Below are 18,951 nucleotides of genomic sequence, written 5' to 3' on the forward strand. Positions count from 1 at the left end.
TTTCAGTGTTTGGGTTTGTCTGTTTGTACATGAGCACAAAAAAGAGAGAGAAAGATAAAATAACTTCAATTAGGTTACTTTGTCTCAATTTCTCAGGCAAAATGTTGAAGAAATTAGATTTGCTTTACTGAATAAAATCACAGAAAAATATGTTTGTACATACACTCATACAAAACTACAATAAAAACATAATTTTATGCTGCCAATAATCATAGTATCACCTAAAATAAGGAAGAATAAACATTTCATGGCAATCAGGTTTTTATTGTTTTTTATTTACTCTTAGTTACTAAAAAATGAAATGCATATGAACAAATTAAACATATGAATTAACAATTGAGATTGAGCCAAAAGGTGCTAATCTCAAGTTTGTGGTAGGTAAAGGTCAGTGATTTGCATGAATTAAATCTCTTTAAACTTTGTTCTAGAAATGATTAAATGCAAAAATCTCCTGCAATACTTTACTAACTTACTTTCTAATTAAAATATTTCTTTTTAAATGAATAGTAGATATTGATTTGTGACTTCTTGCGCATTTATAACCTCTAATATATTTACTGTATTTACTGCACATTTACATCATTTACTATAACAGCTTAACATCAATCCTTATGATCTGTCAACATTTTATGTTGAATAGCAAATTTATCGTGATTAAGCAACATTTTATTAAGATTAATGGGATAAAATCTGATTTTAAGGGGATTTTCCGAAATAACAGAACTGAGCTGAAAAAATGCACCGTTATGGGTATAGTTAATCCAACAGAAACATAATGCTATGTTATGGAAATGGTCTTCTTTTAGCTGTCATACATTAAAAAAACCCACACATTTTGAATATCCTCAATAAAAAGGTTTAGATTGGTAAAAAGCAATTAATAGCAAACCTCACAACAGAGTTTTAAACAATGGTGTAGGCTCACAGTTGATAATCAACCCTTTCAGTAAGAATTGTAGAAGCAATATCTTTCCTCAACAGCTTCACATATTGGAGAACACAGTGCTTCATCAGAGTGATCCAAAGAAATTGAGATTTGGCTCAAAGGCCAACAAAGTTAATAATAAAAGCTGACTTACCTTCTCTACAAGCTTATTACATTCTTTTATTCTTTAAGCCCTTTCTCCTAAAGATATAAAATTGGAAACAATGTACCATAGTGGGAAGTCTGGAGTTGATGTTGAAATAATTGACAGAATATATAATAATGATATTTTTAGGTAGTGAGCGTATTATGATACCAACATATCACATAGACAATAATGGGCATCTAATTCTGCTCTTCTTCATCCTCATGCTGGGGAAGAATGTCTGCTTTTGAATTATTAAAAATGGAAGAAATGATGAATTTGACTATTTGCTTATCTAATTTTGGAGTGGAATGCTATCTTCAGTTATATAAAATATCCCTTCTGAGCTGTAGTTCTCAGTCCCATTACATCCCACTTCATCCCTCATTTGCGCAGCTCCTGCTGCCACAGTCTCCATGCCTAGCATAAAACAAACTAAGTTAAGTCACGGTGGGGTGCCTTTTGTGAGGCCACTCAGAGTAGAAAGAAAGAAACAAAGAGCCAGACAGAGATGCAGAGAACATAAAGAAAACAAATAAAGCATTAAAAAAGGAGAGATAAGTAGGAAGGAAAAACAATTCATGATGCTAAGCATCATAAAATCACACACGCTTTTAAAATCTGGTCAGTAGTTAATAGTAGTACTAGTATTATCAGTCTTTGTTTTGGGAGATTGCCTTCAGAGAGCTGGAAAATCCATTTCCGATTAATAAGGGTCTCTTTCTTTCAGAAGCTTCTCCTAGAAATAAGAACGGGCTAATTAAAAATCTGACAGTCACTCCGATACTTAACAGAATTTTTGCATATGCAGGATAGTCATCACAAATTGCATTCTCTGCACGTCATGTCAAAAGTATTCTCATACACTACTAGAGGGAGCTTAAGAATTTAAGGTGTGCAAGGATATATTTCCACCTTTGGCCCACCAGGGGCCCTTTGGATAGGAGTCTTGTGCTGGACAGGAAAGGCCTATTCGCAGACCTTGTTTTTTCAAGGAGAAAGCCCGCCACTGCTTCTCCTGAGTCTGGAGGTAAAACCAGTCCGACATTGCTACTCCCTAGCTCTCTCCCCCTCCCTTAATTCCTCCTCTACATTTCAGGCGCATTTCACAGAGTGCCACCTGTTCCTGCTGCTTACCCTTTTCATGCCTTCGCATTGACAAGAGTGAGCTCACCCTTCGGCAACCTTTGTCAGGCCGGGCAGACCAGTGGCCAGAGCAGGGCATTAGGACCCTTTTGGAGGCAGTCCCAACTGAGATGCTGCAAAGCCCTTCTTTTACTACTGTCCTCCCTAGATGCAGAATTCGTCCCTCCGCCCCTCTGTCCAGTGGAACCACAGGACTGGAAGATTTTACAGCGTCAGTACTTCTCTGTCAGTCCACAGCCCGGTGCCCGAGGCTCTGTCCTGGCCAGGTGAGCCGAGCAGTACCTGGGCGTGGGGCCGCTGGCACAAAGGACACCCGGCCCCGCCAGAGGCTATAACCTATGGCACACGCGGGCATATAGTGCCACCTGGTAGAGTCAACAGTGGTGCTTTAAAATGCAATACAAACCCCTCCTACATTTGTTGTCAAATCACTTCACGATTCCTAGGCAGGCAGTGGATTCTGCGCCTGGGAGTAGGGCTGGGGGGAACGCTGCCTGCATGTGCAAAAATAACTCCCGAAGACGCGAGCCAAGTCCTGGGTTGGAGCCTCTGCAGCCTGTGGATGCCCGCTGGGCGGCTGACCGTCCCCCGGGAGCCCCGCGGGGCTGCTCCGCTCCCCCTGCGCACGCCGGGCGGCGGGAGAGAGCCGGCGCCGACTTTGGGAGTTCCTGGCTGCCTTGTATGGAGGGCTGCTCCCGGCCCGTCTCCGCCCGACTGCTCTGACGCCCAGCCCTCCCGCTGCCCACCCCCAGCCGCCTCCCTCTGACTTGCCTGAGAAGCCAGACGGAGCCTCTCGCTTCCACAAGTCTCTCTGCCTGCCATTCCCCCATTCCTGCAGCCACCCCCACCCTCCAGCGCCGTCACCCCTCCTCCGCCCCCGCCCCCGCCTCCGCCTTCGCCTCGGCAATCGGGGGAATAAATCAGGGAGGAAACCGAGAGGGAGAGCGAGAGCGCGCGAGCGCCTGCGGGCTCGCCGAGGTCTGTTTCCAAAGTCGCCCTTGATGGCGGCGGAGGCAAGGCGGCCGCGGCGCGGAGCAACCGACGCGCGCTAGTGGGTCCGCCCGCCACCGCCCCTTCTCCGTCGCCCGCTCCCGCCCTCGCCGTCCTCCGCGCGGCTCCGCGCCTCGGGCCCCGGGCGCTGCCGGCCCTCCAGACGCCCGCGGTCCCGGCGGCGTGTGCTGCTCTTCCTCCGCCCGCGGTTTCCAGCGCCGCTCCTTCCCCCGCTTGGGCAGGGAGGGGGCATTGATCTTCGATCGCGAAGATGGCTGCTGGCTGCCTGCTGGCCTTGACTCTGACACTTTTCCAATCTTTGCTCATCGGCCCCTCGTCGGAGGAGCCGTTCCCTTCGGCCGTCACGTAAGTCGGCGGGCCGGGCAGGGAGCGCCGGCCGAGGGGCGCCGCGGGAGTCTGGGGTGGGGGTCGGTTCCCGAGTCGCGGGGCTTTTCCGCCCGTGGGGGTGGGGAGCGAGCGGCCGGGGAGCCGGGCTCGGATGCGGAGAGGCCGGGCGGGCGGTGCGCGCCGCCCGCCGCTGGAATGCGCCCCGAACCGGCGTCTCGGGCGCCTCCGCGGGGCCGGGCACGGGGACCGGCTGTCCCGGGAAGCGCCCGCCGACGACTTGCGGCGTCTCAGCCAGTCTCTAACGGGATTCTCTAGACTTCAGAGTTCAGCTGTACTGGGGAAAAAAGTTTCCAGCCAGCTCACCCGTTCTCATTCAACCCAGTTCAATAAAAAGTTATGTTTTGGTTGGGTAATTTACAAATAGGTAATTTCAGGCTTGCGGAGGTAGCGTGGACTTCTCCCGCACTTGGCCTCCGAGATGCTCTTTAATTGCTGTAGTGCCCAAACTCGTTTTATCCCACATTACTGGAAGCACTTGACAGCCTTCCAGTTAGACGCGTGCTGGCTCCCCGCGGCCGAGCGTGCTGTCCACGCAGGGGGCTCGCAGGTACTGGGACCGAGCGATCCAACCTCCCCAACCCCATTATTTGAAACATCTAAGTGTCGGCAGACACGCGGTCCCTGTTCTTCAAATGAATAGAGCCTGTTCTTTGAAGGAGGGACTGTTTCCAGTCTCCTGCAATTTTCTTTTATTTTTAACATTTCTAAAATAACTTTTAAAAACCTCGCTGCTGTTCTGGAAATAGAGGGCTTATAGGTAGCTATAGTCACACGACAGGAAGGGAATGAAAAATAATAATTCTCTCCTCTCTTAGGCAGCAAAATAGAATCAAACTCAGTGGCACATATAAATATATACATATTTCTTAATGCACCGAATAGCCTTCCCGGCTTTCTGGGAAAGCATTTATTTTGGTTCTTGAAGCTTCTTTAAAGCTTCTAAGGGTAGGTAATCTTAAGTGCATGAGTCACTTTAATGCATTTTACATAACAAAAACAAAGCCCAAGGTAGCTTTCCCGGTATTTATGCTGCTGGGAATTATTTGCTGTCCTTTGTTGGCTGAGTGCTGAATACAGTTTTTGGTGGAAAGTAACAGTGAATCTTTACCGGTTGAAACCCTGCGGCTATTATTTAAGATTCAGTTTTAAGTATTTATTACGTTAGGTGTCAGTGCAAGAATCTGGAGGATGCACATTCTATCCCTTAGAAGGGGAGTGTCTAATTTTTGTTGTCATTGATTTACAGTAATGTTCCTCTTTAGGTAATCTTTCATAAAACTGATTGCAGATCCTTTTTGTTATGAAGCAGAAGGGTAAATGCCATCTGGAGATCTTCGTTTAATTGGCAGGATGTTCCAGTCGGATATTTTTGAACATAAAAAGAATAAGAATCACCCTAAAGGGTGCTTCAGAATTATTTACTCTTGTTAAGGCATCACACTTCCATTTAATTTTTTAAGCCTTTTTGTTGCTTGGCCTGTAAAGTGAGAACTCAAGTGAGTCGCTTGCATTCTGTGTCAAATAAAGAAGTGGCTCTTTAAAAAACAGTCACTTTCTAAATGTGTTCCTATTACTCATTTTTACACTGTTGTTTTTAACTGACAATCTATCAATATTTTTGTCATGGGAGGGGATACATCATCATACCATTGGAGAAAGCTGCAACAAAATACAACCTTTTATTCCTCAACATACTATGGTAAAACATTAATGTAAAAATCCTTATTGTAAGAAGAACATCTGCAATAATGCTTTCCTAAAATTATAAGTAAATCAATTTTCATGTTCAGAAATTTACTAGACAGGAAAGAGTATAAATAGTGGGCTAAAATGGGAAGTAGGACACCACAATTTCTTTTCTTTGAAAGGATCTGAAATTTTCTTAACAATGAAAATTCAAGATATTTTCAGATTATATAGGACATTGATTATTTCATGAATGAAATACTTAATGAAAGGTTTTGTGGAGCGAAGTCAATCTCCTGTAGGTAATCTTAGCAATATTTTTGGAAGCCTTCGGCATCTTCAGTTTTTCATTTGAAAAGTTAGTAACACTGTCTTCTGAGGAAAGAACTGATGGTTGACATTTGTACTTCATGTTAGATTTCTGAATAAACTTTATGAAACAAAAAAATGCAATTTTTTTTGCATGAAGATGTGGTGCCATTTGCTTTTCTTTAGAGAAGAGAATTCTTATGCACTGTGTAATCAGGACAAATCTCAAATCTTTGGGGAAACTTGAAATTTATAAAAAGTGAGTACTAAGATTGTAGTATCACTAAAGGCAAATCATTATGCTTCTGTATATAAATTTCTCTGGGAATCATTAATAAATATTTTTGGGTTTTTTTTGCCAATTTTATTTTTCAGAGAAAAAGTATAAGAAGTTTTTATCATCTGAAGAGGAAGAGCATGCCATCACACACTATAAAATTAATTATGCACTAATTGGAGTTGGATTTCAATTAGAATTAGTAATTCAAAGTTTTTTTTTTTTTAATGTAGAGTGTTTACATCTGTACGAAGGGCTTAAATTCTATTATGGTAAAACAAATAATGTGTCAGTCTAAGTATCTTCTTTCAATTTTTGCTGTCTGGTTTAACATACATTCTAATATAAATTTTTTTTAGATTAAAGTAGTAGTTAACCTGTTCTAAGAGTTAACACTAAAATAGATGTTTTTCAGGCAAGGAAATTTTGATACAATTATTTCTCTGGGTTAGGTGTTTCTTTTGGAAATGTTTGTCTCCCTATGGTGTGAAACATAAATACGTGATATGGTAGCAGCCACATAATGTGTATTGGTTGATATATAAATGGAAAATATATCATTTTTATGCTATAGTATGCACATGTACTGGTATTTTTAAAACGTAGCTTTCAAAAAGGGTAGTTGTCCTTTTTTCTAGAAATAATTTCTTGGCACATGTTGAAAGACTTCTATTTTAAAATTTAGAATTACATGTGTGATAGCCAGTATTATAATGTTAATTTAAATTTGTCCTTAATTTTAGAATCTATTTACAAATGCAATTAAAAAAATATATAGTTATAACTATTCATATTAAACTTTTATCTTAGTCATATCAAAATGCCAGTCTTCAATAATTGGCCGAGAGCCCATTGGTATACGGGGATTTTAATATAAAGTGTATAATATTATAAACATAAAACTAAGGATTATGGATCTCCACAGGAAATAAACATAAAATCTCATAAACGAATAGTACTTTTGGGTTTAATTACTTAGGATATAAATTTTTTTCTGTTATTAGAGAAATTTGTATTTAAGGCTATAAAGGAGAAATTTTGTATGTCAAGATATTGTAATGGATATCTATTCCATGCATTAGAAGTGACATAATTATTCTCACTTGAGGTCAGCAGTTTCTGTTTACATTTTACATACACAAGGAAATGTGCCATATGATCAATTATGAGATAAAATATTAAATGTAGAATAAAACCTGAAACAGTGAACATTAATAAACTTTTCTCAGGTCTTTAATTTTGTTTTCATTGTCTTAACCATATAACATTTATTATTCCACAGATGTATGTTTTAAAATATGCAACAATAGATATTCCATGTAAGTGTAATATTATGTTAAATTTATTAATGTTACACATCACTATATGTGTAGCTATTTGGATTGGCATTTGAATGAAAATTAAACAGACTGAAATGGATATAATTTTTGAAAAAATGTCAGAAAATACAAGAATCTAAGCATATTATGGTTTATTAAAGGGAAATAAAATGTACCTTTATTATCTTCCCCCCCATGGCTTTCATTAATATAATTTAATAAATATACATAAAATTTGAATATAAAGTAGGTGGTTCATTTTGACAATAGATAAGAGCTTTACAGTTTTTTTCTTCACAGCAACCTGACTGTGTAGACATCTTTCTGTTATGTCTCCAACACTGATAAAACTAACAATAAAATACTGTCCTCTCTAGGGTTTACACATAGTAAATTTTTACAAAAACATAACATATGGAAATTATTGTGTTAAAATTTAGTATATATATTTAGGAGTATATATTCGTAAACAATAATGCATTTAGAAATTTTACAAATAATTTTTACAATAGTGCGCATAACAAACTATTATTTAATTTACATATTCTCTGGAGTATCATTATATAAAGCACCTCTTCAGGTTTTTCTTGATTTCCCTATTCCTCTATGTAGATGCAAGTTTCCAAGAATTTCCTAGCACATGTCTTCAAGCTATTTATAACTTTAAATTGGAGATTTAAATGTGTAAAATAAAACATATCTTAGGCAAATCATGCTATTTGTTTATCTCATTTAATGTCTTACAGGTATGGATATAAACATTTCTAACATAGGTATACATAGCATTTGGGAAAAAAATCAGAATTTCAGTATTTCAAAAAAGTAACATTTTATTGTTATTAAAATGACAATGTTCCATCATTTCTATTAAAAGAGCTGTCTGTGGTAGTGTTTCAAAAAGCAGGTCAGCTGCTTTCCATGGGGAACAAACTTTGTTCTATTATATCACCTCCACATTTACTTAAGGCTTACAGTGTGCATCAAGCACTGTGTCACTAAGTGTGTCAACCAGTCTTTCTTTTCATGAACTATCTGTGAGCAGTACCACGACTGTTCCCAAGGCTTTCATACAGTTGCTTTCCAGTAAACTGGGAATGGGCTGTGATGGCCAACCATGTAGCTTACACATGGTTCATTTTTTTATGTGTGTGCACTGAAACATGTAAACGATTGCATCATATTGTTTACAGAGATGAGAGAAAAAGGCGATTGACCTCAATGTCAATTAAGTAAAAGTGGCAGCACTTTGTGAAAAAATACTATAATGCTTTTCCTTGAGAGTTCAAAATATTAACATCGCATAGATAACTTTCCTAGTTTGTGTCACTATATAGTATTCTATTAAGAGATAATATTGTATGTGTATGTCCACACATATTTTTAAAACTTTAAGTGAATTGATATAGTAGAAAAACCTCAGTAAGGTAAGTTTATTCACAAGTGTGCATACCTTAGGTCTTCTGTCAGTTCACAACTGTTTTCAGGGATTACATCTAACTTAATAACACCAGCATTTAAGAATAATTTGCCAAGACAATTAAATGAGATATTGCATACACAAGCAGCCGGAAAATGCTCAAGTCCTTTAGAGATGGGTTACTAACATAGTTGACAAGTAATTTAAAAAATGACTCTAAAGACAGTTTTGCCATCTTTTAAACAAAACAAGTATGAGAAAGAAACTACATTTGAAATGTTGGCACCTATTAAAAGTTCTTTACATACTAAGCAGTTTTATTTTTTTCATTTAGATAAGATATGCTTTGAATTTGTAAGAGTTAAACATATTTGGTAGTGTGATATTTTAGGAATGAAGGCAAATGTGCACAGGTTTAAAATTTTTATTTGTAAAAATATAAGCTCTTAAATATCCCTTCCTTGTAGGATTTACATCTTTTGTAGTAATTCAGTACATAGAGTCAGCTACTCTTAGCAGTTTTTAAAATTGAGTAAAGAAAGCAGTCATTGCTCCTTTGTATTTTGCCACTGTTTTGTACAGGTTATGAACAAGGAAAAGATTGACTTTGTGGCCTCAATAAACCGGCACACTTTTTATAGTTAATTTCAATAATTCAGAATTAGGCTGTTATATATAAAGCAATATTTGAAGTTCTCTTTGAATATGAATGTGGGATATTTCTGGCTAAATGTTATTTTAACATTTGCTTCTGCTGATTTTTTTAACCATATGCTCTGTGGATTTAAAAAATTAGGATACATTTAAAATTCTATATCATAAATGGAAGAACAACTTAAACTAGAACTGGTGGCAGTAGAAAATAATGGTGTTGGCCATTTTAAATGTTTCGGATTTGGGGATAATCTTACTGTCTATTTGAAGCTCATTTTTTTCTGAGTAATTAAAAATGCACTATGGTGGTTTCTTGGCAAATGATGAAAAGTAATTCCAGTGTTATTTTATTCAAATAATAAATTCTGTTTTCTCGCTCTTTAATACACATACATGCGTACAATTACTATTAACCATAACATTATTATTTACATATAACATCAAATCAAATGAAAAATTTAAAAATTTGTTTTTCTTAAGTTACCTGTGATCAGACCTCAGTTTCAGGTCCTTTTCACTTAAATCTGCACTCACTGTTTCAGGAGATTTCCTGTTATCAGACATTTCTCTGTAAGAGAAATTATTGAGGGATTTTGGTATACAGATAAACCTGTAATATGTAATCAACACATAACAAAATTGTCAAACAAGTCTAGAGAATTGTTTCTTTTGATATTTGCTCAATACCTTAGGGATAATTAGGGAAAAGAGGGGAAAGAGCTAATAAAATTTTTCTAAGGTGCATACTGTCAAACGATGTGAAGGGATGGTTAAATATTAATAATGCCATATTTTGAGAGTTACAAGAGGAATGGTACAATAAAATAAATGGGCTCAGGCAGAGTACAAAAATCTCTTGTTTTTAAAAAGTGATCAACAGGCATTGTGGTGAAAATACTTTGAGGAATGATGGATGTGTAAGTGGGGCAGAGAGAAGAGCCCTCAGATTTATGAGGTGCAACATTATATTAAAGATACTAAAGGTAGCAGTTGGTTATTTTTCTTAATTTCTTCTGTTTTCTTCATTTCCCATGTGAGCTTGGTTATATTGGAAATGCTGCTTCCTAAACTTAATAATCATTTTTAGAGACTTAAATATTCACATTTGGAAATTCACCTTAGAGACCAAGACAATAAAATTATCTAGATCTCAAAACATAAGTACTTAAAAATTTTTAGTTTTTATGAAATTCTGGGAAATGGTTTATTGGATAAGAAACACTAGTATAATCTTTAATTAAGAGCTTAAGTGCTAATCAACAAGAAAGAAATTCCATTAGTAAATTTTTTTCCATTAGATTACGAGAAAGAAATAACTTGCAGGTAAGCAGCCTTCTAGGTAGTATACTTAAAACTAGCCTTCTAAATAAATAGTATATTTTATTTTTGAAGTAGTTTTCATTTATGTTGCCTCTTTTAATATTTCTTGTTTCAAATATTTTTTAATACCAAATATAATTTAATTCAACAATTAATGCAATTATTATTATTGAGTGCAAATTACGTACTGCACTGAGCTACCTATTGAGAATACAAACTGAGGGAGAGAGTTCCTAAGGAAGACATTAGCAACTCCAAGCTGACTATGAAACACTGGGATACATCAGAGCATGACTAAGGAAAAAGTACATTGCACACTGAAGGGGCATGGTCTAAAGAAACATGGTATGTTCTTTGTTAGGCATTGGACTTGTCGATGGGAAATGATGTTGGTAGCTGTTGGCTTAAGTCTGGTGATAAATTTCTTGCCCCCTGACCCAAGGAGGAGATGGGCAGTGCTCATATTACATCGACATTAGCAATAGCCCTGTTCTGTGTACCAACACAAATTTGGTCTTCATCCTGTGTTGCTGTTGAGATTTTTAAATTAAAAAAAAAAAAGTAATAGGTTTGAATCATAATATGTAGAAAATGGATTAAGGAGGGCCAGTATATGAGGCAGAAGCTATGAGATTAGTTAGTATACCATTGCAGCATTCACTGAACTAGAGATGATGCCCAAGGTTTCAAAAAGATTAGTGTCAGTGAGAAGGTGAAGCAGGTTTAAAGTAGAAGTATAATTTCAGGACTTGGTGGTTGTGAGATTTCAGGAATCGGGAAGGGAAGAAGAATTGGAGATGTCGTTTAGATCTCTTAATTTTGTAGGCTAGAGAACAAGGAGGAATGCAGGTTGATGTTGTGAGGGTGGGAGCAGCTTGACTGTTGGACATTTGCAGTTTGCAGTGCATCTTGTAGATGTCTGTTAGGCCCTTAGAAATATGTATCTGGGCCGGGCGCGATGGCTCACACCTGTAATCCCAGCACTTTGGGAGGCCAAGGTGGGTAGATCATGAGGTCAGGAGATCGAGACAATCCTGGCTAACATGGTGAAACCCCATCTCTACTAAAAATACAAAAAAAAATTAGCCGGGTGTGATGGCATGCTCCTGTAGTCCCAGCCATTGAGGAGGCTGAGGCAGGAGAATCGCTTGAACCTGGGAGGCAGATGTTGCAGTGAGCCAAGATTGTGTCACTGCATGCCTGGGTGACAGAGTGAGACTCTGTGTTAAAAAGAAAAAAAATGTATCTAAAGAGAGTTTGGAGGCAAATTCAGAGAGCAATATCTTTGAAGGCAGAAGGAGGATTTTTTTTCCATTTATTTAACTCATATTTATCTGTAATCTAAGATAGCCACTGAATTTCAAAAGAAGGGCCTTGATTTACAGTTTCATTTTGTGGACAGTCAAACCAGATGACCCCTTTAAGGAAGGCATCAAGGCCACTGATGAAAGAGAGAAGTCTCATCATGTCAGGGACAGAAGCATGGTTTCAGTGGCTGGAGGAGTTGGTCAAGTTAAGAATATGGAGACAAGTGCAGTTTGTTCCTTCCAGGAATTTGGTGACATGAGGAAAGTGAGAGATAGTAAATTCAGAGGAAGACATTATCCTTAGCAAACTAACACAGGAACAGAAAACCAAATACCGCATGTTCTCACTTATAAAGGGGAGCAACATGATGAGAAAACATGGACACTTAGAGGGGATCAACACACACTGGGACCTTTCAGAGGGTAGGGGGTGGGAGGAGGGAGAGGATCAGGAAAAAATAACTAATGAGTACTAGGCTTAATGCCTGGCTGATGAAATCATCTGTACAACAAACCCCTATGATACCAGTTTACCTATGTAACAGACCTCCACTTGTACCCCTGAACTTAAAAATAAAAGTTAAGAAAAAATAATAAATAATGAAGAAGTTAATGTTAGGCCATTTGGGATTGTAAATTGTACAAAACCATAGAACTTTCGTAAACCAAAAAGAAATATTTTTAAATGATAGTGGAGCTGGATGATCCGTCATGGGAGTTCAGGTTAAGGATGTTCCAACAACTGCAGACAAAGGTGAGACTGCTGTCACGATAATCTCTCAAGTCATTTTCTGCTTCTCTTTGTGTCACTTGTTTCTTCTCTTTCTCTATAAGTTGGCACTATCTGCCTCCAGTGCTCGTGATATTGAATGGTTGTGAGGGATTATGTTTTCTCCTTTGAAGCTTTGAACCAACTTGAGTGTAGAATCCTAGTCCTAAAGATAACCTCCCAAAGAAGATGTGTTGATCGTCTGAATATGGGCCAGGTGGCCACTTACAGCCCATTTAATTGTGACCAGGAGATGGGATTTGGAAAAGAGACTCTGGTTGCCTGAGCTTGGGTTACTTCACCATATCTGGTCCAATCTTATTAGGAGGTATTACATTGTAAGAGGCCAGTTGCTATTACTGTGGATAGGGGAAGAGGTGATTCTCAGAAAAAGACTCTGGTGGGAAGGGTGGGGAAGGCTGTACAGACAACTAAATAAGTGTTACCAGAAGGGAGATTCCCATATCTCAGAGGGAGAAGACCAAATGTCAGAGAGATGAAAGCAATGAGATGCCATGATTGATGGATGAAAGTTCTGATAGAGGCAGGTGAGGAAGGGATCAATACTAAACACAGTGTCTTACAAAGTAACTTTTGAAATATGAAACAGCCTTGAGAAGTAAAGCAGATGGTTGGAATACAGGATAGATATAATTTTAATTTACCGGAGATGTTTTTACAGGAATGATTTAAATTACGTACTCCATTCTGGAGAAGGAATGACATAATTCAGAAATGTAATACATACACATTAGTGATATTCAAATTTTGAGAGGCATGGACTAGAGTTTTTCTTCCAGTGGTAGTAACAAGACTCCAGTTTGCCACTATATTACCTTTGGACACAGCAACATTTGGTTCTCACTTGTCTTTATTTTTCGTTTACTTCTTTCCTAGGAGAGATTATCATCTTAATGATTCATGTAGTTTTATAACATGTTATTAGATTTTTTTTTTTTTTTGAGATGACATCTCACTGTGTCACCCAGGCTGGAGTGCAGTGGTGTGATCTCAACTCATTGCGATCTCTGCCTCCTGGGTTCAAGCGATTCTCCTGTCTCAGCCTCCTGAGTAACTGGGACTACAGGCGCACACCACCACACCCGGCTAGGTTTTGTATTTTTAGTAGAGATGGGGTTTCACCATATTGGTCAGGCTGGTCTCAAACTCCTGACTTCAGGTGATCCACCCGCCTTGGCCTCCCAAATTGCTGGGATTACAGATGTGAACCACCATGCCTGGCCAATGTCATTAGATTTTAAAAGTGTGTAGTGCTTGTGGTAGAAAGATCTTCCAGTAATATCATTGAAAAACAGATAAAAGAGCAGATCGTTATTTGCTTTGACAATTTAGCATTACTTATTCATAGATTTTCAGCAGATAGTAGTGCTTTACTGCCCAACTCTATTGGTGCTTCCTGCCCTCAGTAGAGGGGAAAAGTTTTGGTTGAAACAGATCCTTGTCAAGAAAACAAAATAATAAACTCTAGAAGATAAAAAACCACTGGAAGTTGGGCGAGGGCTCGCTTGTAGGCTCAGCTGTTAGGGAGGCTGAGGAAGGAAGATCGCTTGAGCCCAGGAGTTCAAATCTTGCCTGGGCAACATAGGGAGGCTTGTCTCCAAACAAATAAACAAAAAACTGACAGAATATCCCCGCAAAGTGTATCCCTGGTTAACCCTCACTGAGGCATCTCAGGTCTCCCGAAGGTCTGGAAATTACTGGCAGTTGCCATCACGGCAGTTCCCTGAGTTTCCAGGATGAATGAATGAATGGTTAGGACTGCAAATGCCAGCGGATCTGAGAATCAATCTTCCTCTCATTGGTACCGTTGCAGTGTGGAAAAACCACTCTTGTGGTTTGTGGCAAGAGATGAGAAGAGTTAGGGTGGGCTATTTATTTCCCTTTTGTGACTTTGCTCTTTTTTCTCTCCCATAGATATTCACAGTTTGAAGTAATTTTGGTGTCTCTACCTGCAGTGTCTGAACAGTAATAATGACTACCAATCATCCTTCAGTTACAATAATATTGTTTTCTGACATTTTTCCTTCTGTATGCCAGGCACTATTAATTAGTACTCTCCTTTTTTTTTTTTTTTTTTTTTTTTTTTTTTTTTTTTTTTGAGACAGAGTCTTGCTCTGTCACCCATAGACACATAGAGGGGATCAACACTGGGAACTTTCAGAGGGTGGAGGGTGGGAGGAGGGAGAGGATCAGGAAAAAATAATTAATGAGTACTGGCTTAATGCCTGGCTGATGAAATAATGTGTATAACAAACCCATACGACACAAGTTTACCTATGTTACCTACCTCCACTTGTACCGCTGAATTTAAAAATAAAAGTTAAGAAAAAATAAATAATGAATCATAAATTCATAATTAATAATGAACAAGTTATTTCTTTATTCACTCCAAGAGTAGAGTGGCGTGATCTTGGCTCACTGCAACCTCTGCCTCCCGGGTTCAAGTGATTCTCCTGCCTCAGCCTTCCTAGTAGCTGGGATTACAGGTGTGCACCACCACGCCTGGCTAATTTTTGTATTTTTAGTAGAGATAGGGTTTCACCATGTTGACCAGGCTGGTCTCAAACGCCTGACCTCAGTAATCCAACCACCTCAGCCTCACAAAGTGCTGGGATTACAGGCGCGAACCACTGTGCCTGGCCTCATGTTTTTTAATCCATCTAGCCTTCAAGCCAATCCTCTGAGATAAGTAGTATTATTATCTCTGTTTTGTAAATGCGGGAACAAGTTTAGGGTATGAAGAACTTTTCTGAATTTCCTTAGGAGTTCAAATTTGATCTCAAGCAGCTCAATTCTAGATTCCTACACTTACCTGCTGAACGTTGCTGCCCTTTGCAGGAGCTTTGAGGTCTTATATATGATCTCGCCTGACTGTATATTCCAGCAATAAGATTGAGAGAGAGGAGTCATGTAAAGTAGGGCAGAACTAACTCTCAGCCTTGATTTCTCTGTCTGTAGAACAAGGATAGTATTTTTTCTTCCTGCATCCAATGTTACCGTGAAGATTAAATAAAAGAATGCGTGGGGAACTTTAAAGGATTGTTTAATAGCCAGGCTTCATTATGTGTGCCTTGTGTGGTTTTTCTGCCTTTAAGAGATCATGAATTGATGACTATGGATTAGTGAGCTAGATTATTGTGCTAATATATAACCATTTGGGCCATGAGAAAAACTTAAAATGAATGGAAAAAGGGATGCTTAGCAGGTCTTAAAAACGTCTCTTCCTAAAACCTGTGTAGCCTTTCATTATAAAAGGGAAAGGGAAAGAGATGCAGTGGAGTGTAAGTGAAATAGGGTGGGTGAACTGTTCCATCCCTAGGTTAAGGACAAAACCAGTGTCCTAAAAGAGACCATGAAGAAAGCAGAACCACAAAGCATTTGATGTGCTTTGTTGTGACAATTCAGCCAGCACCTGTTGTAGGAGAACTGTGCCACAGAGTGTGAATCTATTTTTAAAAGTCATAGCTTTACCACCAATATCCTCTCATTGTCAAAGATGTGAGTTTTTAGCCTCAAAACAGAATATCTGAAAGTTAATAATGCAATCTATCCGGGATGTTTATAGAAATGATTCTGGACTACCCTACAAATTGAGTGAGTGCAGGATAGTAAAATCAAGACCAGTTGCATTTTTCGCAACCAATACAGAAGTTGGCAAAAATCTGCCAAAAGCGTACGGAAAAAGGCCAGCTTTTACTTGACTCATCCAACTGATGGTTAGTTACACTCATTTAACTCTAGCCCTTCACTTTGCAATATAAATGGAGTTAAGCCTCTCATAAATGCTGTTTTTTTGTTGGCAGAAATCAAGCACTGAAATAAAATTTCTGGTGCAAATTTGGAATTGATTTATGGATAAAAGAGATGTTTTAGATTAACCAATACATTAATACTATGACTAATGATTACAACTTGATGATAACCATTGAAGCAGGAAGTTTTCGATGCCAGCAACCTGGCTTTTGTTTTGTTTTGTTTTTGTTTTTTTGAGATGGAGTCTCTCTCTATCACCCAGGTTGGAGTGCAATGACCTGATCTCAGCTCACTGCAACCTCCGCCTCCTGGGTTCAAGCAATTCTGCCTCAGCCTCCCAAGTAGCTGGGATTACAGGTACCTACCACCATACCTGGCTAATTTTTTTTTGTATTCTGAGTAGAGACGGGGTTCACCGTATTGGCCAGGCTGGTCTCAGACTCCTGACCTCAGGTGATCTGCCCACCTCGGCTTCCCAAGTGTTAGGATTACAGGCGTGAGCCACCGTGCCTGGCCAACATGGCCTTTTTATAGCAGTCATTTTGACATTTGCCACAGAAAAGAATGTGTAAAATTTTTATGATGTTTGCCACTTTAAAAATACCACCCTGTCTTTGTCATGACATTTTATTAGAATTGACTTAAATTTACATCTGCAAAAATGTTGGGGGACTTGAACAAATGGGCCATATGAAGCCTGAGGAAGATGGGCACAATGGAGGCTGTGCAGATTGCTCTAAATTAAACATATTAGCTGCTTGGCTGTCTGTCCAAACACCTGATTTTCCTGTCGATGTAAGTGTAGAAATTGGCATTAATTTTTATGAGGTGAAATTTTATTGTGCATGGATAGCTTAGTTCCCAGAGGATTGACACATGGGTTTCAAGGTCTACTGGTGAGTAATTGTTTAAAATTTATATTTTTCTTCGATAGTAATAAATAAACATAGGGGAATGGTAACTCATCACAGACCAAACCATGCGTGATAATTATATGAGGTCATTCATCTCCTTAAATTATCAGATGTGACACAACCTGTGTGGCATCTGAAGGCCAGCTGAGTCCCGGTTGTACATGATTGTGACAGAGGAGCCATTTGAAGGTTGCAAGTCTTGGATTTCGTCCTACCCCTTTTGGGTTTTTCCACATGTGAAGTGAATTGGCTCCTGGATTCTATTCTTGTAATATGCACAGGGAACCAAAACCTGGGGTCAGCAGGCTACTCAGAATCGGTTTTTATTTTCCTTCTTCCTTCTGTTGCCTCTGTATATCTACCCTAATTGCAGAGAAACGCATACATCAGTCACGTACACCGATATATACATATTTATATGTGTGTACATATAATAAACATTACACAATATATGAACATCAAATATATATTATAATGATTTATATCAAGTGAAAGTTATAAGATATGAAGAAAATATATATGCAGATTCAGATGTGCTACATGTATGTAGAATATATATATTTAGAAAACATTATAAAACCTGAAAATGCTTTGTAGTATCCAGAAATGCCATCATCCATGGGAAGATTGTAAATTTATTAGGAGTAACTGAAACATCAAAATGGATGTGATATATAACTGCTGATTATTGTTTTAATTTTTTGTCCTATCTGAAGCCTGTGATCTACTTTTTCACATCTTCAAACACACAGTGGTTGTGTATTACTCTACTAACTCCCAAAAGTTGCTAAGTTGATAGATACTTAAGTAAAGCCAGAACCTTATGAGTCTATGCTATGGTAGTTCAGAGGACTCAAGGTGGGCAGTCTGGTATGGTGGGAATGTTCAGGATTTTGAGTCAGAGAATCCCAAGGTTGAACCTTGCTGCTCATATAGCCTGTGTGATCTTGGAAAGTTAATTTTCTTTCAATTTCATTTCATATTCTGTAAAAGAGTGTCATACACCATACCTTTTAGGGGAAATTGTAAGGCTTAAATGATAGGCCATCTATGTATATTCCACTGAATTTATTGAGCAAAGAGTAAAAAGTGTTAGTTCCTTCATCTTTTCTTATTCTAATGTGGAGCCATTAGAACTAGACATTTTTTCTTGATTTTCTAATCTACTCCTGGAGTAATCTATGGAGATTAGTAAAGATTACTATTTTCTCTTATGCTTTTCATATTTATCTCATTAGAGCACTAGGGGAAAATCTCTGGAATGGGAGTAGGAAAGGGAGGACCAAGTCAAAAAATAAATAAATAAATTGCACCAGATTGTTCCTTGCTTGTCATCCTGAGGTTATGTTTAAGATTTTTTATGCTATGTGTCATGACTTTTGTCTGAAGCTGAAGATGGCAGTTTGTTCCATATCCTTTCTGTTTACTAAATCAGTACAGATTCCTGTCAAGTTACACAGGTCTCCTATAATTTTTTTTTTTTTTTTTTTTTTGAGAGGGAGTCTCACGCTGTTGCCCAGGCTGGAGTGCAGTGGCGCGATCTCGGCTCACTGCAAGCTCTGCCTCCTGGGTTCACGCCATTCTCCTGCCT

General features: G+C 38.6%; 1 protein-coding gene and 1 long non-coding RNA gene across 7 annotated transcripts in view; one reads left to right on the forward strand and one right to left on the reverse strand.

Moving 5' to 3' along the window:
* Nucleotides 1–243: 243 nt before the first annotated feature.
* LOC141409903 (uncharacterized) lies at nt 244–2,579 on the reverse strand. Its single transcript, XR_012432733.1, has 2 exons — nt 2,208–2,579; nt 244–1,809 (listed from the first exon to the last, which is right to left on the reverse strand). It is a non-coding gene; the product is annotated as an uncharacterized lncRNA (long non-coding RNA).
* A 583-nt stretch (nt 2,580–3,162) lies between these two features.
* Nucleotides 3,163–18,951, forward strand: part of CACNA2D1 (calcium voltage-gated channel auxiliary subunit alpha2delta 1) — a 498,928-nt gene continuing 483,139 nt past the window's right edge. For all 6 annotated transcript variants that reach the window (XM_005550361.4, XM_005550362.4, XM_005550363.4 and 3 more), the window contains exon 1: nt 3,163–3,572. In XM_005550361.4, coding sequence (XP_005550418.1) covers nt 3,478–3,572 — 95 coding nt within the window. In that variant the 5' untranslated portion in view covers nt 3,163–3,477. The remainder of the gene's footprint in view (nt 3,573–18,951) is intronic.

Source organism: Macaca fascicularis, chromosome 3 (assembly GCF_037993035.2).
Source record: "Macaca fascicularis isolate 582-1 chromosome 3, T2T-MFA8v1.1".
NCBI lineage: Eukaryota > Metazoa > Chordata > Mammalia > Primates > Cercopithecidae > Macaca > Macaca fascicularis.